We start from the raw sequence: 26,180 nt of genomic DNA, 5'->3' as shown, positions 1-26,180 counted from the left end.
ATCAAGCTTAGGAAGTGACACATCCGTTTCCGGGGAAGTTTTCTAGTGACTCATGGACCCACGCAGGCTGCCACAAGCTGTGTTTAACGTCTATCCTTGGTAATAGTACCTCCCGTGAAGCCCCCCTCCAGGCGGGGCTATTTACCCCCTTCTCTTTTGGTTGTTCGGTATTAAGTGTTGCGGGGCCCCGCCGAGCCCAAGGGGAAGAAATTAATGTGGCGTGTTTTTAAGAACTCTCCCGTCGACACATGTACCGAACTGCTTTTACTTGGGTTGGCGCGCATGGCTTTCGTACAAGACTAGTATTTTTATTAACGCTAAATTCTCGTGGTTTAATGAGCTTTGATTTTTTTTATCTCCTTTCCACAGACGGGGCCATTCATTTACGCAACGCTTACCATCATGTATACATTTTTTTCAGTCGTCCATGGGCAGTGTTAGAGATCTGTTATACAACATTGTATAGAGAGTTATTGAGCACTCAACCACGGGTGACGATTGAAGTGCATTTACAATGCTAACAGCATACATTCTTGTTACTCTTACACAGACGGGAGGGGGGGAAGAGATCTGTTCTATTTAACAGATCTTGGTCCAGTCGACCAAGCTCTCAACCACAAGGGATTTAAGTGACGGAGACAGTTCTTACGTTAGGTTGTAAGACGATATTGCACTATGAACGCAAATAATAGAGCAGTTGAAAACGATTTTGTAAACCTGAGGTGTTAAAATGGAATAAGAAATTAAAATATCCTAGAGAAAGATTGCGCAAGTCGGTAATCCACACGATTGATGGAGCGCACTGAGGTCGTTTGGGTACCTGCCAGTAATGGCTGATGGCAGACTAATGAGAGATAATGATGGCGGGAGAGGAAGGTCTGGAAGGACGTGAGCGGGCAGGGTTTGTGAGTGAGAGGAAGCGTGAGTGTGGACGACACACAGGATATCGCAAAGGACAAAGCTGAGTGGAAGCGGTTTCTTAGAAATGTGTAAATGTATTTGAATGTTGTTGTAGATCCTGAATTTAATGTGACGGATTTCAAAGCCTTTTTTGGTCGCATGAGGCGGTGGATTGGTGCTGTGGAGGACGGCTGGGGCGTGGTGGTACTACATATTATGAAACAATGAAGGGACAAGTGAACTTCAAACCGTGTTATTTAATATCTGTAACCTTTTAGTATATCACTTACCATTCTATCGGCCTCATGCTTTCCCGATCTCTCGAGCGGAAACAGAGTAGGCCCAGTGATAATGTAATTAATTATATAATTAGACCAGACATATCATTTAACGACACAGGCCGAGTCAGAAGCGTCGTAGTCTGTGTCGTGCTATAGCCAGTTTCTAGAGTGCCACTAAAACATTGCAGCTGTGCTGCTTAACAAGAAGCGTCAGAACCTAGTCATCTCTCCTAACCTACTGGAGCCCATACTCAATAGCCCATTAAGCGTTAGTATTGCGGTGATTTTTAATTTCCTTAAGCCGTCGCAATTTTTACGTTGGGGTCGATAGCGTAAGCAGTTAAGAGGACAGGTTGCATGATGAATAGTAGAATCGTACATCATGTGTGTGTTTAGTACATCTTCATAATGCGGTGCAGTTTTGACTAGTCATATTTTTCAAATTTTAAATTCAACAGAGTAATATGTATATGGCATAGAATCAGTAAAATTTTACTTTTTTCTTTATTAAATAATATACAATATTACGATAATATTTATATCAATGTACAAGGGAAAACACTACATTAATATATAGTTTATATAATTATCAGAAAAAAAATTCGCCTTTCCTTAAAGTTTTTCTGTAAATAACTCCAGTTAAATCCGATGACGGTATAATTTGGTTGACAATAAAGTTCAAATACTTTATTCAGAAATGTTTTATGCATTTATAGATTAGTTAGTTTACTTAAATGAATTATTTATAAAGTAGCAACCCGTGCGCTTATTTTCCTAGCACTTACGGTAGGTAAACACTTAGCTTCTGCTTGTTAAGTTCATTTAATTATGTTAATAGTTTATAGTTGTGCCAGGAACCATTATTAAGTTGTACATTATTCATGTAGTGCAAAGGATGAAACTAAGGGTTTACTGGCGTGCGGTAGCGCAAGGCGGGGTGCGGGGCATGACGTCACCTGTAAGCGAGTGCTCTGAGGGAGGCCAGGCAGACGCCACGCTCCATTTTTCCTAGGACAATCGACGGCGCACACGCGGACACACACTGCTGTTACTGAAAAAGGGGATTTGCTATACTTAGTCCTTCATAATATATGCTTAGGGTAAAACACACCTTTGGCTGAAGCCTAGATCTTTCAGGACAGTATTCGTAAATAGATCAAAGGTCAATTTAGATGTGATTCCTCTGGTGTCGCTCATGTTAAACAGTACAACAAATTTCAATGAAGTTCTTAGTCGATTACCTTGTTTTTTTCACGGGGAAATATACTTTAAGCATACAGCATTCCCAAATCATTCCGAAGAGGATAGGTTATTTTGTAAATTATAATAGTATTGAGCTCCATATATTGCTCCCGTGGATCCTGGATGATCTGTTTGTAAGACTGTAAATTGTATGAAAAATTGTTCCGGCCACCATAATTATGGTGTGGGTGGTGACTGAAATACGTAGGTAATTTGGTCCTTCCGTCACTTAGTCTACGAAATAGTTAAATATATTAAAAGGCTGTGAATACAAATTCAAACTGGTTAAGTTGTACAAGGACGAAGATTTGGGGATAGGACGAAGGAAAGAAATGAAGAAATATTATATACTCAGCCTCAACAAAGGCCAATTATATAATATTAATTTATATCCGAGAAAATGACCGTTTTGAATGGCCAGCGTGTTAAAACTGATGAATGCGTCTTTGGGGTGAGCCGCCGGATGGAATGAACATAACCCGAGGACGGGTTGCGCCACAACACCTATAACAATAGTAACGCTCCTTTACCAACTGGGAGCGAGACATTACCGAAGCTGAAGAACTGACGTTGACCCTTTGTCCTATCGTTTAGATTAACCTAATTAAGTTAATTAGAACTGTAAAACTGCGAGCATCGTTAACATGTGTTTTTGACAAATTTAACAACATTGATATGCTGTAAATTACTTGGTTAAACAAATATTAGGGGATTAGTTGACGATGTATTAGTGTATGTATCCAAATATTAGTTGGAGATGTGACCCTTACATTTCCACCACAGTTCAGGGTATGGGTACGCGGTGCATAAAAAGAAAGTTCCCATATATTTATTAATAGTTTTAGTAATACAAAATATTACATATTTACCCTTAGGGTAAGTAAGTCAACATACTTTAGCCACGTTATTGTGACTCATCGCCTGCACCCTTAGGGTAACTTAGGGGTCATTTGAGACGCAGTTATACTGCACAAATTGTAATATCTTAAATAGTTGTGTATCATGGCACCACACTTGGAATCAATTAGTTTCTCAAAAAGATTTGTATTTTTCAGTAGCCATTTGTGATCCCTATTTAAAGTAGGTATATGTACATATATAGTCCGTATCCTTGTTCATCCTTGAATTGAAGCTGTGCGGGTGGGGCAGGCGGGTACAGGGGCTGTTGGAGGGCATATTAATATTATATTTATTTACTACAGTTGTGTAAAATTAGGTAAAGTAATACGTTGAAAGCCGAAACTGAACCATTTCAAAGGAGCTTTGGAATATGGAATGTTTATTTTATGTAAGATAGGGGGAGACGTGGAAGGGGAGCAAGGGGTCGGGTGGTGCCTGGCAAGTTGGCACCCGCGTCATGTAGCTTCCCCTCAGGGCCACACTGGGTGCCAGGCGCCCAGTGCCAATGAGGATACCGCCGAAGTAACGCGTGTCGCGTTCTACTGCTGTTTTTTTTATAGTTCTGAACAATACTATTATTGATAAAGCGACAGTCAAACGTTTTATGCTTTATTGATTGTGTTCGTTCGTGTGAATGTAAGACAAGTCGTTTTTAATTTCTATATAAGCGTAAGTGATAAGCGGGAGAGCTGCACTATTTAGTAGTCGTGATGTACACTACTGTGATTCATGGTACTGTTACGTGACAACCAGAGAAACTGTTTACTATAATCTTGGATTCTTTGAAGCCTGTCAGAGCATCATTTCGGATTTCGTGTGAAGTTGAAAGCAAGGCAATATTACATAGTGTAAAATATATATATTTTAATTAGTAGTATACACTATTATAACGAGTTTTTTTTTACTCTTAAGAAGTTTTTTAATAAAGCTCAAGTGGTTCCACAGTGACGGTAGATGTAGTGCTGCTTATTATTGTGAAAACTAGTTTGTTTAGACTCTTAAAACAGTGTTTACATCTCGCAGGATCAAACTACCATTGATAAAAGTAACTGCAGTGTTTATACAAGTTTTCGGTTCCTTAACCTTGTCGCTGGCTGGTGCCTTGTCGACTCCACCAGCCTGACTGGGAGCAGAAGCTGGCGCCACTCCCGTTGGGTTAAAACAATAAGAACTGTGAAAGTTTCTACAAGAAATAGAGCCCAGTCTCGGGGATAGATGAGCATCTAAACTGAAAGTGATTTTTAACAAATAATTAGCAGCTTTTAAACAAAGACCAACTCGCTTGACGTATCGGGGAAGATGTACATTAGACGAGGGAGCATCTAAATTGATCTGCTTAGAGTTCACTAAACCACTTCAGTTTGAACCCTAATGTCAATATGGTCTAAAGTGAGGTGCATAGTGTGGAAAGACGGATCGAGTAGTCAACAACTCTTGATTTTATTGCAATTTCCACTGCACCACAAACTCTTCCAGTCTTGCTCACTAGAAAGCAGTTGATTCGAAACTAGCACATAAATGCACTATTTTAGGCTTGGGTAACCTAGGTTAGGCCTTTAGGTTAAAACAAAGTTACGGCGTGTCCAAATTCAATAATACTGAACTCAATTTTCTAGTGGGCCATCACTACAAATTGTTACGTTCGACCAAACAAGTTACTATAAGGTCTTTCATTTTAGGGCACTCACTCACTCACTCACTCACTCTGAGGGTGGTTACTGAGGAAGGAGCGGGTGTAGAGCTAAGTGCCAATCAGGCAAGTGAATTGCTCTATTTTCATTCTGTATCTCATCACTGCTTAGTGTTTGCTTGTTCCGTCAGTGATGGGTTTGAGCGGGGAGAGCACTGGCATGAGCTGTGGCTGACATCCAAGATGGTTGGCATGTGGGTACTTGAGGAGAATTTCTTAAGTGGAGTAGTCTCTCAAGTTACAGTTTAGGTTACGTGGCGCACAAGTGTCAAGGTCTTTGTAACAAGTTGCTTTCTTGAATTTTGCCGTCAGTTATTCTCGATTGAATGCCTCGTTTTAGCTACATTTTCTGGAGCTTGTCGGCTAAGAAGAGATGAGGACTCGCCCTTAACGGCAAAATTTTAGAGCCTAGTGCACATACATTATGTTACTGAGATGCGAACCCTCGGGGCAAAATTTAAAAAAAAAAAAAAACACATTAATTGCCGACCTTCTTGCTCAATCCCGGATTTACCAGATTAACTTCCCTCGCTAGAAGTGCGGGTGTGCAGATCCTTTGATACGATGTAAATGCATGAACATATTTAGAGGCGTGATCAGTGAGAGGAGAGGTAGGATAAAGCGCGGCTGCTTGCTCACCATCCTCGCATCCGTGAAGGCAGTCAGAATAATTATCTTTAGGTTTGGCTTATTACACTTTATTACGTAAATATTTTTAAATTTAAGCACATATCTTGTGACTATATACATGTAAAATAATCGCACTTGTTTACACACACACACACAATGTATACAAAGTACTGTAATTTACCAAGCGCTGTCTAAGTCAACCAGGTGATTAGGCTTTTATGGTTGCTGATTTTTGTCAACGCTGCAAAAAATAATAATAATTTTAATAACTGTCTCGGTTGTACAGTCGGGTTCGTTCTCGACTCAATCGGGAATTCCGGATCTGAATACCGGGCGGCACAGAAATGGTTAAACGCGTTTCCATTCACCTCATGGCCATGTCCACCTAGCAGTAAAAAGGTACTCAGGAGTAAGCATGTTGTGGGGGTTGTATCCTGGGGTGGGTGACCCCGGTGGGTTGGGGACCTCGGTATGAGCCTAACATGTACTGTATGTATAACCTAGTTTAAAGTCCCCCCGACATAATGAATTATGAATTAGTAATACACATTTAAGTAATAAGGGTAAATGTAGCATTTCCCCCGCGTTAGGAGCAGTGAAGCGAAGCAAGGCTCAGGGGATGGCTTCAGCTAAATTACAATTTTCCAAGTGTTATTTTGTACGTTAGAATCTGTAAATTAGTCTTATTCTACACAATATTGCAGAACGAAAGTGTTGCAGTAGTTAGTGGCTGGGGTGCGAGGGAGAATGCCATAGTTTATAGTTGTAGAAATGAGACTTGAGGTTGCTAAATTTGTGCAGCGTAAAAAAAACTGCGAACGTGGAGTGCTGGCTAAAGTTTTTGAGCAAAATGGTGTAACATTTGTTTTATTTATGATGTAATATGCAGTTTGGCGATTTGTCTATCGCAGTTGCCGTCCTAGCTTCCGCCATCCTGCGAGATGGGGACTTTTAGTATCACTGTTACCTTATTCACTCTTGTGTTGATGATATCCTCATAACGGACCCAGAGTCTGTCAGTCCAGACTACTGATCACCTGCCTCTGTATGACTAACAATCCTGTGATGGGGATTTTTTAGCATCACGTAGCTAGCTTTTTGACACACTGTATTCCCCTTCATATAGCTAGGGTAGCAAATGCAGATGCACCTAATGTATTAATAAAAAAAATCCGCCGCCTCCCATCTTCCCTCACTCCCCAACCTCTCCACCCTTCAGCAACCTCTCCCCAACTCGCACTCCCTCCTCCGCCCCCCCCCAACTCGCACTCCCTCCTCCGCCCCCCCCCCCCCCATAAAAAAAAGAGGCATTGATAGTAACAAGATAGTTACAACTTGGTGAAATGTTACCAAGTACAAGTCGAGGATGAACACGTGGGGTTGTTAACTACAAGAGTGTAAACAGGTGGTGCAGCCTGCAGGGACTTGAGCTTAACAGAAGGGCCGTTTAGGATGTCCACAGTGCCTCCCTTATTGGATATGTGCGCGTCTCGTGGTGGTGGAGTGACGCCAGAATGTAATAGATCTTTTGCAGGGACATGACGTTCTTGATGTTATGATGAGGCCTTTTACGATAAGTAAGTTTTTTTTTTTTTTTTTTTTTTTTTTTTTTTTTTTTTTTTTTTTTTTTTTTTTTTTTTTTAATGTCCTGGATAGGTTGTTACAAGGGTCGGGAAATGTGCTGGATACGTGTTGTAATCGGTGGGACTGATTACCAACGTATAGTATTGGTGTTATTTCATTAATTTTGCCCCGGTGGCTAGTTCATTGTGCAGCGTTACTCAAACTGTGAGTGAACATAACGCCAAAGCAGCATATACAACCCCTCTCCAATAGGGGGGGGGGGAACCCGCAAGCTTGTTCATCCTGTCACTTGTACCTTGACACAGCTGAGACTTGACTGTCTCGAGTGAACAGACTGTAAAACAAGGAATTAACATCTTGCAACCTTCAAGTTTACGTTATCTTACGGGTGCAAAGTGGGTGAACCTTTTAAGGACAGTATATTTGACAGTGTTTTTCTAACAAACAATTTGGTGTTTCTTATCCTACGCATTTCGAATGTCTCTTGGGCGCACACTCTCAGGTAGTGGTCCAGACGATGTCCTTTACTCAGGCTGCCGTTTGCATCCCGAATCTTCGGGGTACTTGAGGGTTTTGAAATGGTTAGAAAAAGATTGGCAGATGCAGTTTAATGCTGATAAATGTAAAGTTCTGAGGCTAGGTAATGATCAGAGTTAAAAGATACGAGCTAGATGGTGTTGAGATTGCGAAGTCGGATTGCGAAAGGGATCTGGGAGTTATGATTAGTAAAAAATTAAAACCAAAGGATCAATGCATGAATGTTCGTAATAAGGCAAATAGGACACTGGGATTTATTAATCGAAACGTTAGTAACAAGACACCTGGTGTGGTTCTTGAGCTATATCTTGCTCTGGTTAGGCCCCCATTTAGATTATGCGGTTCAGTTTTGGTCGCCGTACTATAGAATGGATATAAATTCACTTGAACGTATCCAGCATAGGATGACAAAGTTAATTCCCCAAATTTGAAATCTTTCATATGAAGAAAGATTAACAAAGCTTAAATTGCATTCACTGGAAAGGCGAAGAGTTAGGGGTGACATGATAAAGGTTCACAAGTGGATGAATGGACATAACAAGGGGGATATTAATAGGGTATTAAAAGTATCAACACAAGACAGAAAACGAAACAATTGGTATAAATTGGAAAAGTTTAGATTTAGGAAAGACTTGGGTAAATACTGGTTCGGTAACAGGGCTGGTGATTTGTGGAACCATTTACCGCGTAACGTGGTGGAGGTGGGGATTGATTGTTTTAAACGCGAGTTGGACATGTATATGAATGGGATTGAGTGGTTATAAATACCAGCTGCCTCGTATGGGCCAATAGGCCTTCTGCAGTTACTTTGCTCTTATGTTCTTTTAGCCAAGACGAATTCCTGAAATTACAGATTCTTTTCCGTCTTAAGGGAATCCTTTTAGTCCATTATGAATGAGGTTGTCGACTGCAACTTCATCGTACAGATTCACTGACTCGCTTTCCTATTCCCCTTTCTTCGGCTACCTTGTTACGGTGATGATGTTTAATAATGCCCCAGATTTATAAAAGTGTCTTGAAGATTTGTTGGATCACGGTGGATATGCCGAGAGATGTACAATACAGAATTAGTGAGGGCATAGACTGTTAATTAAGGTCAATACTGATAATCAATTTAGTTTAAATGGCACAGTTATCTTGTACTTGTTTACTATTTTATGTACAAATTGCAATGATGGAATCTATAGATGCTTCATTCAACTACTGAAGGTGATGAAAAATGTGGTGAAATATGAGTGAATAGCGAGTGTGCCTCATAGCCTAGAGCAGCTAGGTCTCCACAATGAGTACTGATGAGGGGCCGGACAAAGATCCCATGAGGGACTCTCTAATGAGCAACAGTAGCGATGAGTTCTCGGATGAGGATACAGAGAACAATAACACACCCGTGCCGGAGTGTCATTTGGAGAACAACTTAGATTTAGAATTTGACATGTGGCAGGGTCAATTTGAGATAAGCAAGCCGGCGCCCAGGTACAACAGTGGTCACGCCTTCTACAAAGACATTGTCAAAACGGTAAGTGCAGCACTCGCCCTTCAATTATTTAATTATTTTGATTTAAAAAGTAATTTTAATGTAAACAAACTTGTTTGTCATATGGGCCACTTTTTACATTTTCTAAGCGTATCAAGAGTTAACCATAGATCTTTATGCACGCATTTTGTTTTTTTAATTTACATGTTCAAATGTGTAGAACGGCACGGCTTTTGGGGAAGGAAAGGTATTATGGCATTATTTGCGCACCGCAAAGCAGGACATATACACAATAGGCTAACCTTTTTTTCCCCAGTATCCGCTTTTTACTATTGACACTGACACTACTCATCCTGCGATAGGCAGCGTGAGTTATTATGGAGGACATCAAATGCCTTCAACTCCAACTGATGTTTGACATAGATTTTTACAATTTACCTGTGCACCATGTAATTAATTATGAGTGGTAATAGAACACTTCTTTATTATTTAACAATGTTTAACAAAATATTTCATATTGGAACACTCGTTACTTTAACATTTGGATAGTATAGGATAATAAAGTATCGCTATTTATAATTTTAGGCTACACGGCTTATACTTTATGAAAGTGTTTAATTTGATCTACTAGAAGCAAGGTATATGGTGTAAAAACTTCAGATGTTTAATCTTTAGCAATAAAATGACTTGCTATTTCATGCCATTCAAGTTTAGATCTCACTAAATCAATTCTTACTCGTGGAATGCTCTTGTATGTGTCCCCTGTCTTTGTTCACACATTTACATTTAATTGCATCTAAATCTCCCATATAAGCTGAACTACCAAAGATATTGGTGCTAAAAGTCGAATTAGTTGTGATATCTCAGTCTGCTGATTTGTTAACCAAGATATTTCATTATGATTGAAAATGTATCTGTTAGTTTGTTTGTACTGGTCTCCTTCAGATTCATCTGAGCATTCTTGTCTGAAGTCTTAACTTGCCAAACTTATAGTTCATTTATTATTGCACCCCCATATAGTTACTGGTAGTGGAAAACGTTAAGGCACCCAATGGGCTCATTAACTGAACTTCAAAATTGGTTTTGTTTAGAAAGTTGCAGCACTTAGGAGTTACATATATTAAAATGTACATCATCATATTCACAGCTTGTCAAACTAACATTCTGTGACCCCAAGAGGCCCAAACACGGTGACTTAATCCACAAGAAGTAATCTACAACATTCTTAGTCTAAGTAGTTTGTAGCGAGTGTTACATAAAATTTCAATTTGCTTATTATATACTCCACATCCATAAAGGGTGAGGTGTTGTAAGTTGCAATCTTATGCTTGAGCCCATCCTCAGACCAAAAAATATTACCCTTTAGAACCCCTCACCTCCTCCCCCTTCAAACCACTTGGATAGTTATCTAGATATTTGTGGTGGTCTGAAAGTATATTATTTTTTATAGTAATTGTTTACATGTAAACTGGCAACTGAACCTTTGTCCTAAACAGATTATTCTCAAGTTGTAACTTTATTGTATTATAAATCATTGGTTTAAAATATAATCATTACAGTATATGCTGAAAATGTTTACTTTGATGAATTTGGTTTTCTGTAAATGAAATTCTCAGGTACACTGAAATAGTTTTCAGATTTCATATTTCACATTATGCAGATAGTCACAATAACATGGGTGAAAAATGTTGACCAAACCGCACACTAGAAATTGAAGAGACGACGATGTTTTGATCCGTCCTGGACCCTTATCAAGTCAATTTCACATTATCATCAACAATATACTGTGTTAATGATATGATGAAATGTAATGAAACCTAACCATGGATAATAGTAGATAATAGCACTAATTGTGTAGTCATTCTCAATCAATTCCCATGAGCATATTTCCTCCCCGAGGACAGGTGCGTGCTTGCATTAGGAAAACCAGAGATAGTTTGATTTTTTTGTAGTACTGTACATCATTTTGAATGAACATTTGAGATTTCTAAAAACATTTCATCACATAATGATGCAGGATATCCGAATGACCTTGTTGACAGTTTACTTTTTGCAAGGTAATTGTCAGGTAATGAAACTCGCAGAGATAGTTGCAACCAAGCCTAATCTGTGCAGGAGTAACATCTAGGTTTTGACAGGTACTTATATTATTGGATGGCCCATATGTGAGTGTAGCTTTTCTTGGAATGGTGGTATAATGCAATAGCTAATGTAGATTTCACTTCTGGAGGCCAACATGAAATAGAATGGGTTACATCATTAATTTTGTTGCATTTGCAAGGGCATCAATTTTGCCATGTTATTGCATCCTAATGTGTTATATTTTCAACTTTACAAAGCATTGTTTGAAGACACTAATCTTCAAATGTCCTTTTATAAATCAAGGCAAAACTGCAAAATTCATTTACCTAAGGAAATTAGTCTTGATGAACTGGTTACCCAGTTTAATGTATATACTGTGTGTAAATTGTCTTTTATACCACAACTAGATGGGGGTATCAGGCTGCACCTGGGGGGGGGGTCTCCTCCCTCTTTCAATTTCCCTCTTTCTGCTTTCCCCAACATCCCCTATCCTTCCATCTCCTCACCCCTCTTTCCATCGCCTCTCATTTCTCTTGGGTAAACCACTGGAGTAAGAATCAAAATCCATAGTTTTAACAACCTCATATTTTATTTCAGACATTGAAAATTGTAGGGAGGGGGGGGGGGGTGTCCATTAGATGCCAATTTTTCTTAAATATGGAACTTAGGCCAGCTGGGGTCAGCCCATGTTAGATACCCAAATGTTTTATGTGTAAAAGTTTGGCGAGGCTAATAATAAAACAAGACTCCGTTCTATTCCGGACAGACACAAAAGTTAGATTTTATAGATTCGTTAAAGAACAGAACCACAATTTCTAAACTGAGGAATTTACGCCTAACCTAAACTTATTTACTCGCTATGTGAACTACATCAGTGTCTTATTTTTAGAACATTATTTTTTCAGGTAAACTACATCAACTTTTTTAATGGTTTCATCATCACGTATATTCTTTAAATACATATAGCCGAAATAAATGGAAAAATCTTATTCTCTTGCAGGTACAAATGTTGCAGCAGCAAGTAGGAGTTTTAGCGGAGAACCAGGTGAACTCTGATGACAGGTTCTCCAGAGTCAAACAGGACAATGCAGCCTACCAAGAAAGGTATGTAGTTTTGAACCCAATTATTAATTACATTTCTCATTGCTTTTGTGATTAATTTTTTGTCAGAGACAGGCAAACTGTGTGTAAGTGAAGTTACGGGATGATAGCTATGCTCATGTGTCCCGTCTTCCCAATACTGTCAAATAACGCCTATAACACTTTCAAACTACTGATGGTTTTGGCCTCCACCACCGTCTCACTTAACTTGTTCCAACCATCTACCACTCTGCAAAAGAAAACTTTCGTGTGTGTTAAGCTTTGGCTCTTTCATCCCGCCTTTCAACTACAGTATTAATCGACTCGTGTACTGGTTCCTGAGCTGTGTCATATCTACATTTGAAACCGAGTATGGAGTCAGCCTCCACTACATCACTTTCTTTTGAATCCCATTTATTAACTACAGTACTGTACTGTATTGTTTTGGCTGGTATTCTATATACAAGATATGAAATATGCATCTGATTAAATGCAGGAAGTGAAAAATGTGTGACAACAAAAGTTGCTTAAGCAAGCATATACTAGATGGAAAGTACAGTAGAAAAGAAAAAAAGTGCGAGTTTTTTGTAACAAGTAACAAAATTTGCAATTTTGTTACTTGTATACAGTATTCCATAATATACAGGTATGGTTCAGTACTGAAATTAGTATTTTACAAAAAAAAATAATTATTTTAATACTGTGTGTAAAGTTTGTGTGGTATTGCAAAGGAAATATAACGTTGTTAATAGAATAATAACGAAATGGAGGAATAACTATTTAGGAAAAATTGTAATTGTTGAATAGTAAAGCAGACTTGTTTGTAGGAGAAAAAAGGAATGATGAACATGGTTATGTAGAAACCTGCCTGGTACAATACAGTACAGTATACAAAAAGCTGCAAAAATATATATTTATTTTAGTAAACATTCATCCTTGGATATTATTATGGATTAACCACAAAAAATGTGCCATGTACAGAGTTGTGATGCTAGAGGAGCAGCTGCGTGAGACGGAGCAACGACACGGAGAGAGACACTCGGAAGAGCAGCGGAGGAACAGAGAACTCATAACCCGAATTGAAAGAGAAAAGCAACTCACTATAGAAAATTATACTATTAAGTGAGTTGATTTACTGTACTGTATATCTAAAAGTATCATTACAGTATTTTTCATGTACCTACCAGATCATTGTTTTTGAAGCACTGCATGCTGCTGGGTCAAGCAAATGAGTAGGTTTTCTTCATAGTCTGTACAGTAGTACAATAAATAGCAGTGTGGAACCATTGTGTTTAAAAACTACTTATTTACCTACACAACACATTTAATTTACATATTTTAATGTTCAGTACATTGTACAGTTTAATATTTGGAGATCACTAATCTTTCAACCCAATTGCCAATTTATGCTCATTATTTATATAAAGTATATACAGTATAAGTACTATATAAATATATAATTTATTACTTTCCAATCACAAGTGTGTAGGAAAATTACTACAGTATTGTGAATTCTGTGCGTGCACATCTTTTAAAGTTGTGAATATACTGTGTATTGGCTTCTCATAAAATGCCTTTTTTTAAGAATGTATTAAATATGTAATTTATTCAGTTCTTGGGTAAATACCAGAGTATCTAGAGTTAATGAGGTAGCACATTATAATAAGTTCCATATTGTATGTGTATCACCTGTCTTGCCTTATTAGATATATTTTTTAATATTACAGGTTATCCAGCTTGGAAAAAGAAAAGAATACAATAGATGACGAGTGTAAGCGATTGAAGGCACAGGCAGACAAGCTACAGAAGGAGAAGGAATCCCTTGAGGATCGGGTTTCCGAGGCAGAGTTTTCAGCTTCTACTCTGCAACAGGATAATGCCAAGTTAATGGAACTAAATAGGAGAGAGAAAGAAGAAAGGAAAATGGAGAAAGACAGAAGTGGACAGGTAATGAGAATACTGTATATTGCTGCAAAGTTTTCTATTTTTATTATTACATTATTTTTATTTATTTGTTTCTTGTAGTTGCTGTAAAATATGTTATGCATAGTTTTCTACAGGTTCTTGCATAAAACAGGCTAAGGAAACTACAGTACTCTGTAAAAATTCACCCATCTTACTATGTAAAAAAAAAAAATCCTGCTCCATTATTACACGCATCCCATCTGCACCTTTCTTCTTTTTTCTTACTTTTGACCTTGCTCTTACCTGCTCCTCGCCTCTCTCTTACTTTCCTTAATGCCTGTGCCTCCCTTGCTCCCATCACATAGACTTAAGGTTCAGGATGGATCAAAACGTCATCTCGTCTTCTTTTGTGTGGTTTAGTCATCTTATAGCGTACGTATCTGTATGTAATCAGATACGATATTGACTCATCATCTGCATTTACTATTTATTATTCAGTACTGTATTATATCAGTCTAGTCTAATGATATTAACTATGCTATACCACCAATGAAAGGAATCCATAAATATTCCTCATTCCCTTTGAGAATGGATTGCAATAAGACAATGATCTATAATACAAAAGCTTCAACTATTCCATTTAGGATAAAAAATGTAAACAGGACATTTGTCCTAAAGTGTTATTATTTTGGCAAAAGAAGTTTTCAGTTTGGGACTACTGTAGTAGTTTTTAGTTCGTCAGTTCTCCTATGTACAGTAATTAGGTTAAATTGTCTCATGAGTGTTCTCTTGTTCCCCTCACCTAACCAGTAAACCATTTTTTATTTGTGAATCATTTGTTGATAGTGAATTTTTTCCCCCATATACTGTAACTGTGCTGTAACCTAAAGTTATCCTTATTTTCATTATGCTGCAAGAAAATAATTTCTTCTTTAATAGGTAATAGAAGAACTGCGATGTGAAATAGAGCGGCTTCGAACGGCAGAAGAAACTGCCAGGAAGCGCTCACCAAGTATAGACCCTCAAACTGCACAGTCTGCAGAGCTACAGGCTACTATTAGGCAACTTAGAGACGAGAATAAAAGTAAGTTTCATCATTTCGGAACTTTTTGAGTAAGAAACAGTAATGTTCTTTGTTGATAATGCTCGTTTGATTTCATAATAAACTAATTATTAAGAGATGTTTATCACTTGGTCTTCTAGAAAGTTAGGCTGTGGACTAAAGTAGTGGGGGTTATATATTATTACTAATACTGTACAGTTAAGCAATAATGTCAAGTTAAGGTATACTGTATACAGTATGATACAGATTTGGTAAATGTTTGGCAAATTCTCAAATTATTTGTGGGGTAAATTTTAGTTGTCAGAAGTTGGTATAACTTTTGGCAATTTATCCCAAAGTTGCAGCTGTAATACTGCTGCGGATATGTGGTGTGAATGGATTTAAATTTTCCAAAGGATTGTCTCAAATTAATTTCTCAGTCCTCGTGTCGTAGTGGCAAGACACTTGTCTGGCATTTCGTAAGCTCTTTGTCCTGGGTTCGTATCCTGGCGGGGAGGGTTTACTGGGCACAAATCCTTAACTGTAGCCTCTGTTTAACCCAACAGTAAAATGGATACCTGGTTGTTAAACAATTTGGTGGGGTTGTATTCCGAGGAACATGGGACTAAGGACATGCCTGAAATGCTGTGTGTGTTAGTGGCTGTACAAGAATGTAAGAACTCTTGTATATAAATACAAGAGTTCTTACTAATCTAGTAAATAAATACTATTTAATCCTCGTTTCAATTATTGCTTACGCTGTTTTGAAGTATGTGGTTCATGTATTGTGTACTCGATATCCAGATCTGGTAGAGCAAGTTGAGGATCTTCAAGCACAGTTGTTGACATCACGTTTGGAAGAGGGACGTACACTTGTAACTGCAACGAATAACAACTCATTGGCTGCAGAATTTGAGGCAATGACTAGTGAAGAGGTGAGTAATCAACACAGTGAGTTTTGGTAAATAATAGCAGTCTAGTGACTTGAAGATTGACAAATGACTGGAAACATACTCCCAATTTTAGTAATCAAATACAGTAGGTTATAACTACAGGTACTTAATTTGTAGTTGGAAATTATTGTTGTAAATTTGTCCCTACAATATTTAGTGGGTCTGTTTTAACAGTGAGAACATAGCCACAATTGTTGCTGTGGATGATGCAAAATTTAGTAGTATGTACTGTATATGAATTTGTGAAACTGGTGTCTTGCTTCTGCTAAAGACATTTGATTTAAGAATGATTTTTCATAAATGAATGGCATTAACAGTGCCACCCAATACGCAATTTGCCACATGTTTCCATAACTTGACTGTACAGGTATTTTCAAGGTAATTGTTTAAAATCTAATACGAGTTCGGTGCAAAGCTCAGTACCTCTGTAAGAGGTTCAAGGCAGGCAAGATATTAGAGCTGAAAAATATTGTGTAGAATTTTCTATTTCCCACATTCCCACATAGAATCAATGAATCGCCCAAACTATTGGGATCTACCCGAAGTATTTAAACGGTACTCTTTGGAATGAAGATAAGAGAGAGCCAACATTTTTCCATTGTGTGTGTGTGTGTGTGTGTGTGTGTGTGTGTGTGTGTGAAGATCAGGTTTCAAGCTTTCATAATAAAATTATAACATGTAAGAATAAGAGTCAAGTGTAAAATGAATCAATTGAGAAGTTGATTTGCCATCAGTACAATTAGAGGACAGTGTAAACATAGAGAACCACAACTTGGTCAATCTCCTGCTCCATAAATAGGAGATACGGCTGGAATGGTAGTGGAATATTTCAAGAGGGATTTTTACAAGTTTATGCTGGAGTTGCTAGATCAGCTTGGTTGTATGGGTCTTCATGCTCAGATGATACTCTGCCTTGCATACCAGGCAATCATCAGGAAAGGTTGGCCACTGGCCAAGCTTTGAAAGTAGAAAAACTCTTGAAATTGTCAACAGTTAAGCTGTTTTTGCAAGAGCCCTGAGAGGAGGAGGGGGAGGAGGAGGAGGAGGAGGGGGAGGAGGAGGAGGAGGAGAAGAAAAGATATGTTTAGATATGTCTGTGCATGCAGTTGCCCTTTTTGTGCAAATGTACAGCTTTGTTTTCTTTGGTACCATACTTTGCATTTCCTAAATTCCTTCCATAATGAGCTATGCATGCACATTTGCTTAAGCAACCCAATTGTCTCGGGACTCCAAACATTTAATTTTTCTAGTTGAATTCATAGTGTTAGGGCTTAGGCTTTCACCAATACTTCCTTCTTATGACTATATTCATGATGCTCCATAACTGGTGGTCTGCCATGCTTAGTTCAATTGTGTTATTCAGGCAATATTAGTTTATAATACACTGTAGTACAGTACTATACTGTACTTAGATTTTTGTTCAGTACAGTACTGAATTTTGATGTTGCAGTACAGTACTTTACTACAAAATTAAGAGCTTGTTTCTCAGTTTTGCTTGTTGTGGCTGCTTTCATACTTTGTGGCAATATTCTTTAAAGCAAACCATCATGCTGTTTCTTTACTATTTTGTTTAATATATTTTGATTACAGTACCACAAAAGTAAAAATTGCTTGTTCAAAATGCATACAAAAAAAGAAAAAAAATAATCAGAGGTTAACAAAGTTCCAGAGATGGTTTTTGAAAGATAGAATATCAAAAGTGTCTGGTAAAATCCAACCCTCAAGATGGCTATAGAATGGAAGAGCGCATTAAATTTATTTAATTTGCTGATGGCCACGGAAACAGAGGGTGCTGTGCAAGTTCTGTATTAAGAGACCTTCTTGAGGTTATCTTGATGATTTCGGGGCTTTTTAGTGTCCCGCGGCCCGGTCCTCAACCAGGCCTCCACCCCCAGGAAGCAGCCCGTGACAGCTGACTAACACCCAGGTACCTATTTTACTGCTAGGTAACAGGGAATAGGGTGAAAGAAACTCTGCCCATTGTTTCTCGCCGGCATCTGGGATCGAACCCAGGACCACAGGATCACAAGTCCAGCGTGCTGTCCGCTCGGCCGACCGACTCCCTTAGTTATAAAAGGTTCACAGTTTGCAAGTTCTTGAGTAAAAGCAATTAAATTAGTAACAGAAGATGGTAGAGGAAACAACTTTTCAATAGAAAGCCAATGATTCTAATGCCTAAAGATCAGGTCACGTGACCTGATTAAACAAACAGCTTTCCTCTGAAATGGGGTTCAGTCCCTGAGCCCATTATGTGCCTCTGTAACCCTTTCCACTACTGCCCACAAGATAAATATGGGGTGCATAATAAATGAACTAAACTAAACTCTGAAATGCATCAACATATTTGGTAGAGGGGAATTTTCCTTTATATGAGAACATTCTTCTTAGCCAGTGAAAATATAATTTAGAAATGTAACTGAAAATTGTTAATCTAAAGTGTCCAAAATGCAAGGCTACCTGGACAGATTGGATGCAATTGTGATGTTGATAGAAAACTGTTTTAAAGTGCAGTGCTTTTCATAATCGATATTTATATATCAGAGTAAATTTGTTTAATCTTGTATGAATTTCTTCTTGTGATTAATAAAAAGGTCTTAATACAGATACTGTAATACAAATGCTTCCAAAGTCTTAACAAATGGAAACTAATTTACTCGAAACATAAATCAGTGGTATTAATACAAATTTGAAGAACAATTACTGAAGTTCATCATGAACTTTCCCCACAATTTCATCACATTTAATGGCTGGTGAAAGATGCTATACATACTGTATACATAATAAGTCTTCGTTTAAAGATCAGTATTGCCCCGAATCGCTGAGAAAGGACAACTCGGGGTTTAATCCTATCTTTTTGGGTAAATGGTCGATTTTGTTTTACTAATAATTTTTTTTACAACAAATAATGCATGGAGTATTTACACGTTCAAATTGATACTTGAAACATATGCAAAGAAAACTCCAAAAGTATTTTTCCTTCCCCTTCCCCCACCTACTGCCAAAAGTAATGAAAATTTTAGATAAATATTTGTTTAACATTTTAAATAAAAATTGATCTAATCCTAATACAATGATATTTACACATTCTTTAATTTTCACTTTTCATATATTATTATTGTATTTGTGCTTCTGTATTTAAAAATATAAAAATCCTGGTGATACTTAACTGCATGAATTATCATTGTTATGCAGCTATTGTTGATCATTGAATTGGGAATCACGCCACGCTTTCCTCTGCCTTATGGTGGTCATGCATGTGTGCATAGTAATAGAAATGTGCGGTTGTGGTGTGTTTGTGTCCTGGTTTATCCAGACTTTTTTCCCAGACTCGAGCACTATTTTAATGAAGCTTCTCGTCAGCATACAGGCAATTGAGAGTTGCCACCTTCCTCTTGTTTACAGAGATTTTAAGTGTCTGGATACAGGGATGCACATTGTGTACCTAAAGTGTGAAATTAAGATGGGGACACAAGCAAAGAATAAATGAATGTTTTACCCATGAGGGAGTCTTGTATATAGTACTGAAGCATAAATGCCTGTTAAGTACAGTTACACCAGATAGACGACCTAGGAAGTCATTTGTCATGGTAGTTGAACTAGTACTGTACATCTATTGTACAAGTATTAATTATGTTAAACGTTAATTGTATGTCAAAATTACTGGTGAATAAATTTTTGTATTTATGAATAAGGAATTTGAGCTAGAAATACATTGAATTATATCCCAGTATGCATTTTTTGATTGCTTTAACATTGGACACGACTTCATCTACTGATGGTGGTTAACATTAAAGCAACCAAAAATGCACACTGGGATGTTGTTGATCAAGCTTGCTTTATTGCTTATGAAGTACTGTATAATATGATGTGTAGTTTCTCTAATTTTCATTATGGCATATAAAAGTTGTATTAAATTTTAAACTGACAATTTTTAGTGAGATTTCTAGTAAAAATAGTCTTTTAAGCTGATAAAATAACGAATATTTTTTTGCATTACTTACATTTATTTGCTTTGTATTGCTGCTTTGTGTGAGCTGTTTAACCATCATATATTAAAGTAATTTTCAGTTGATTAAAATGGTGATTAAGCTATTTTTTCCTTGCTCAGTGAATTGTAGTACAGTATATAATTTGTCACTGTGATGATTAAAAAAAAATGATAAAATACTGGTTTACATACAACCACGAAAATGTATTTTGATATGGAAATATTGTATAGTAATTTGATAATGTGTGGAAATCACTCCTACTTTTTTGCATTTTTTCTGCTTGCTTCCTTCTACTTTGCAGCTTGTGTGTGTGTGTGTGAGCGCTGAGGTAACCCATATTCTCCCATGTTTTTTTTTCCCCAATGCAAATATTGACATTCATTGTGATCACCAGATCAGCATGTATTTTCAGTAAATTATTCATTTGTTACTTGTGATGAATGACTACCTATCCCAGCACAGAACATAATGCTCACCCTTAAAATAAATAACAAAACAAATCCACAAGGGCTGTGATGAGGGTTTGAACTTACACCCGGGATGATCCCAGATGCTGCCTCAGTCGACTGCGACACGCCATGGTTATCTTGAAATAATTTCGGGGCTTAGCGTCCCCGCGGCCGGATCCTCGACCAGACCTCCTTTTTGTTTCACGCGCCCCGGGAAGCAGCCCTTAGCAGCTGTCTAACTCCCAGGTACCTACTTACTGCTAGGTAACGGGGGCATCAGTTTGAAAGAAACATTTTGCCCATTTGTCTCCACCTTCACTGGGGATCGAACCCGGAACCTCACGACTACGAATACAAAGCGCTGTCCACCCCAGCTATCAGGCGTCATGGTCGTGGGATCTATACTATATATAATTATTGTACTGTACAAAGGCAGCGTCTGGGATCATCCCGGGTGTAAGTTTGAACCCTCATCACGGCCCTTGTTGATTTGTTTATTTGATATATCACGCTATTGTGATTCCTGTGTGTACAAATGACAAATTTAAACCACACCCAAAAGTTAAAATTGTGATCAATTAGTAAAATATTTTGGAAAGATTTTACATGTGAATGTTCTCCCAAACAAGGGTAATCCAGAGTGAACATTAGACAAGGTGCCTAAGGTGTTAAGTACTGTGCCGGGAGTAGCGACAACTCGGGAGATGGAAAAGATTGTATTTGGATTATTACTTTATCGGTGTTATTCTAGTGGGATCCGTCTAATTACCCAAAAGCTAATCAAAGCTTCCTAACAAGCTACCTAATGCTTCCTAACGTTACGTTAGTAATGAATAAATGATATATTTATTCATTATAATGGTGGTGGTGAATGTAGAACATGGAAACATATTTTTACTCTGAAAAAGTATCATTTCATAATGAAATTAGACGAAAATAAGCTGCTGGTGACACCAAAGCAAGTCGATGGTCCAAGCGACAATGATGTGGAGCGACTTATCCAAGACACATTGTTGCTTGGAGTGTGTTTGCTGGCATATCAGCCTTCTGTACCTAACAAAACCTAACAAATCCAAACCTGACCTATCCAAACCTAACTTGATATAATCTGTAGGCAACAATATATCTTGGATAAGTCGCTCCACAACATTGCTTGGATCGTCACTTCCTATGCCACTTAGTTTCGTCTAATTTTGTTATAAACTTCTATTATTTCAGAGTAAAAATCTGTTTTTTCATGTTCTACCATCAGCACCAATGTTATGTAGTGAGTAAATATATAATATTTCTTCATTACTTACATAATACTTGGAAGCTTTGGGTAGCTTTGAGTTGATTTGGGTAGCTTTGGGTAATTACATGGATTGACTCCAGTGTTAACTTTAATCACTATAGAATGTTGATCATTTTTTGGTGTGCTGATTAGTGTTTAACACACTTGGAGACATTGTTCTTTGTTCATCTGATTCCTCTTTGTTTTTGTTATTCATTCCTCTTCAGTATATTTGGTTATAATGAATAGCTCAAAATAGTTATTCTTTGTAAGCTTTATAAGTATATGTTACATAGGCAGAAAACGTACATAATAGATGTTGAAATAGGCAGAGTAGAGAGACTTCAGTAGAGAGTACTTCTGGTAAAATTGTCTTGCATAAATGTTTTTTAAACATTATTTTTACTTAAACAGTATGTTTAATACTGCTCAGTGACAAAAGGGTTTAAAGTCTGCATCCGCTGTCTTTTGTTAAGTGTTGCAAAGGCTTTAAAGAAATAAACAAATGTAGTGAATATTGGGAATGGAAGAAAAGTTAAATTAAACCGTTTTAAATCCTTTCGAAACGTGTTCCACCTGTTTAGTTAGAACGAGAATGTGGTTGGTACTCAAATAGATTTAATTCTGTGCTGGAAAAGTTTTTTGGCCTTTGTCATCAGTATTTGTTGATTTACGTTCTCTTTGATACGTAGGATTCTTCGTCCCTTACTCTGGATAATTAGAATATAAAAAAGTTTTCATAAAAATCACTGTTAATTATTACTTCGTGAAGCAGAATCTTTTACAGCACACTGATTTGAAGCACATTTCTATTTTCTCTTAGGATTCACTCTATGGCAGTGACACAGTCGAAAAGGTATTGTAATTGTGGTGAACGCTGGCATGCTCAATTGGCACAATTACAAGTAGTTTGATAATGGATGCATTATAGGCTTACAGTATATTTTATCAATTAATTTAAACTTGTAACCATTTGCCTTTCATTAGCAGATTTGTTGATCCTAGAAAATGGCATCTTTTACAAACTATTTGTTTCCAGATTTTCTGCCAAGGCTTCTTTAACTCTGCATGTTTCTTAGTATGGAACTAATTTGTTTACTGTTGCTTATTAAGCCTCTTAATAATTCTTGGTACTGCTTGCATTCTGATAAAAGAAACCATTTAGTAACTTGGTATTATCTGTAAGAACCTTATTTCCTTCTTGCATTGAAGTGCACAGGTATTAGGTTCCATATTGCAATATGCGAGATGTAATGACATAAACATTTTATTTATATAGTGTCTGAATATGCTGTAGAGAAGTTACACATTTAAGTTGTATACTGTACTGTTTATAATTATACACACTACACTATATATATGCTGAATATTCTGTATACTGTACTGTACAATACTTTTATAGTTCTACAGTACCAAGATTTGTTTAGCTGTGGCCATTGACAAATCCAACCAACTGTGCCACCAACCCTTAATACCCAGCAGCTGCCATGTCTGCCACACCTTTCCTACTTGCGTACAAATATTTAGTGCATGGTCATGTGCCAAAATTTCATCATTCATTTCAATGTACAAGAATGTTTTCTTTCAATCCCTTAAGTTTTCTGCCCTATTGTAATTAGCCTGTAATTACTTGGAGTTAATTTTTTGCATATATAGTTCCTGTATTTGCAAAGGAAAAGGTTAGCTGTATAATTAAGTTGCTGTGGCAAATGGCAATTTTTTTTTATGACCATTGACATCAGAATATTGGTTCCCTGTATTATCACACTACCATCTGCCTTTCGTGGAAAAAAAGAATACTCATTAGCTATATTTGCATGAATTTACCCAAGGGCCACTATTTTCTTGGTCTGCCTTGAAGGGAACAAGAAGACAGAAGCTTATCAAAGGTCTCCACCATTGTTTGAGAATTTTTTATCTGGATTTTAAACCAAAGTAATCTGGCATTTACAGCTTCAGCGGGTATGCGGTTCCATGAGTTCATAACCCTATGGGTGGAAAAGCATTGGTTTATCTCGTATATTGTGGCTTGTCGAGCTTGAAGCTTTTTATTTTGTCTTGTCAGCGACAGGCAGTGTGTAATTACCTTTGTAGTTACAGGATGAGAGCTATGTGCATGGTGTCCTGTCTTCCTAGCATTCTGTCGTATAATGCTTTGAAATTACTGACTGTTTTGGCCTCCACCACCTTCTCACCTAACTTGTTCCAACCGTCTACAACTCTGTTTACGAAAGTGAATTTTCATATATTTTTCCGCTAGCTTTGTTTCAAAAGTTTAAATCTATGACCTCTTGTTCTTGAAGTTCCAGGTCTCGGGAATTCTTCCCTATCAGTTTATCGATTCCCATTATTATTTTGTACATAGTTATCACATCGCTTCTTCTATCTTCTAGGCATATTTAATGCCTCTAACCTCTCCTCGTAGCTCTTGTCCTTCAGTTCCGGGAGCCACTTTGTGGCATGTCTTTGCATCTTTTCCAGGTTGTTGATGTGCTTCTAAGATATGGGCACCAGACAACCACTGCATATTCCAGCTTTGGTCTAACAAAGGTCGTGAACAATTTCTTTTTCGCCATCCATGTATTTAAAAGCAATTCCGAAGTTAGAAAGTGTAGCATAGGCTCCTCGTACAATCTTCTTTGTGGTCCTCAGGTGATAGTTTTCTGTCTAGAACTACCCTTAGATCTTTTTTTATCAGAATTCATTAAAGATTTCTCACATAATTTATAGGTTGTGTGGCGTCTATATTCTCCTATTCTACATATCTACATGGCATTTATTCACATTAAATTTCATTTGCCAAGTGGTGCTTCATATGCTTATTTTGTCCAGGTCTTCTTGAAGGGCATGACAATCATCTAAGTTCTTATCTTTCCTATTATCTTAGCATCATAAGCAAACATGTTCATATAATTCTGTATTCCATCTGGTAGATCGTTCATGTAGACAATAAACATTACCAGTGTAGACAATGAACATTACCAGTGCAATAACTGAACCCTGTGGTACTCCACTTGTCATTTCTCCAGTCTGATACATTGCCTCTGATTACTGCCCTCATTTTTCTATCGGAAAATTTTTCATCCATGTTAAAAAAACTTAAATGTCATCCCTCCAATATGTTCCAGTTTCCAGAACAACCTCTTGTGTGGAACTCTGTCGAAAGCCTTATTTTAGGTCCAAATAGATGCAGTCAATCCAAATATCTCTTTCCTGTAAAATCTCTGTGGCTTGATTATAGAAATGGAGTAAATTCGTTACACAGGATCTTCCAGATCGAAAACCACGTCAACTTCTCGTGGATTGGCAATCATTATTTCGTTTACTTTCAGGTGTTCTTTCACCAGCACAGCAATGCCACTGCCTTTCCTAATTTTTCTGTCCCATCTCCAAACTGAGTAGCCCCTTGGGAGCTCGTGGGGGGGTTGAGCTCTGGCTGTGTGTGTGTGTGTATATATATATATATATATATATATATATATATATATATATATATATATGTAGATATTACATACACGTGTGAACGTACGTACATACGCACACTAGGTGAACACAGCATTAGGTGAAAGGAAATGTTTACCCATTTCTGCCTCACCTGGGATTCCCAATTGCGAGTCGAAGATGAACCCAACTTTACTACAGAGACCATTTAAAGAAGTGTGCGTCTGAATTTCAAATCCTTCTATTATCTATAGGATTATAAATGCTTGATGATTTTAATTTATGGCAACTAACATTGAGGACTGTATTTAAATGTTACTTATTTTTTTTAGTTGTTTACCCCCCCTTTCTTTGACTGACGTATTTTACTGTACAGTGCAACAATTTCTTTAATTTTTTCCTTGTTAAGTTTTACTTAATGCTTGTTTTGCTAAAATGCAGTACAGTACTGTTCTGTAATTTTCTTAGAGGAGACCTGGCCTGCCTAATCTAGATTTACACGATAAAATTAAATTTACCAGCAACCCAACGAAAACATTTGGTTAAATTCAGTCCGTTTAACTTTTAGGTTTCCTTAAATGTCCAATGAAAAATTTATTCTCATTGGTGTATGACAAGATTAATACAGTATATTAATTGTATTGTTGTGGTCTCCTTATTGCTCTATGTATAATGTCGCTGAAACCTGCTTGCTCAAATTTTTAAGGTGCAGTATAGGCATAAGTTTA

The 26,180-nt window shown here is 37.4% G+C and overlaps 1 protein-coding gene across 6 annotated transcripts in view; it reads left to right on the top strand.

The window, feature by feature from the left end:
- Positions 1-26,180, top strand: part of nuf (rab11 family-interacting protein nuf) — a 228,118-nt gene that overhangs the window by 198,018 nt on the left and 3,920 nt on the right. For 4 of the 6 annotated variants that reach the window (XM_069330628.1, XM_069330627.1, XM_069330625.1 and 1 more), the window contains 6 exons: positions 12,321-12,424; positions 13,382-13,522; positions 14,128-14,347; positions 15,245-15,389; positions 16,152-16,282; positions 22,835-22,867. In XM_069330628.1, coding sequence (XP_069186729.1) covers positions 12,321-12,424; positions 13,382-13,522; positions 14,128-14,347; positions 15,245-15,389; positions 16,152-16,282; positions 22,835-22,867 — 774 coding nt within the window. The remainder of the gene's footprint in view (positions 1-12,320; positions 12,425-13,381; positions 13,523-14,127; positions 14,348-15,244; positions 15,390-16,151; positions 16,283-22,834; positions 22,868-26,180) is intronic. The other 2 variants (XM_069330626.1, XM_069330624.1) reach the window with 1 other exon arrangement.

This window comes from Procambarus clarkii, chromosome 24 (genome assembly GCF_040958095.1).
Source record: "Procambarus clarkii isolate CNS0578487 chromosome 24, FALCON_Pclarkii_2.0, whole genome shotgun sequence".
Taxonomy (NCBI): Eukaryota; Metazoa; Arthropoda; class Malacostraca; order Decapoda; family Cambaridae; genus Procambarus; species Procambarus clarkii.
Note: the sequence above shows the minus strand (reverse complement) of the source record. Positions and strands in the feature narration are given on the sequence as shown.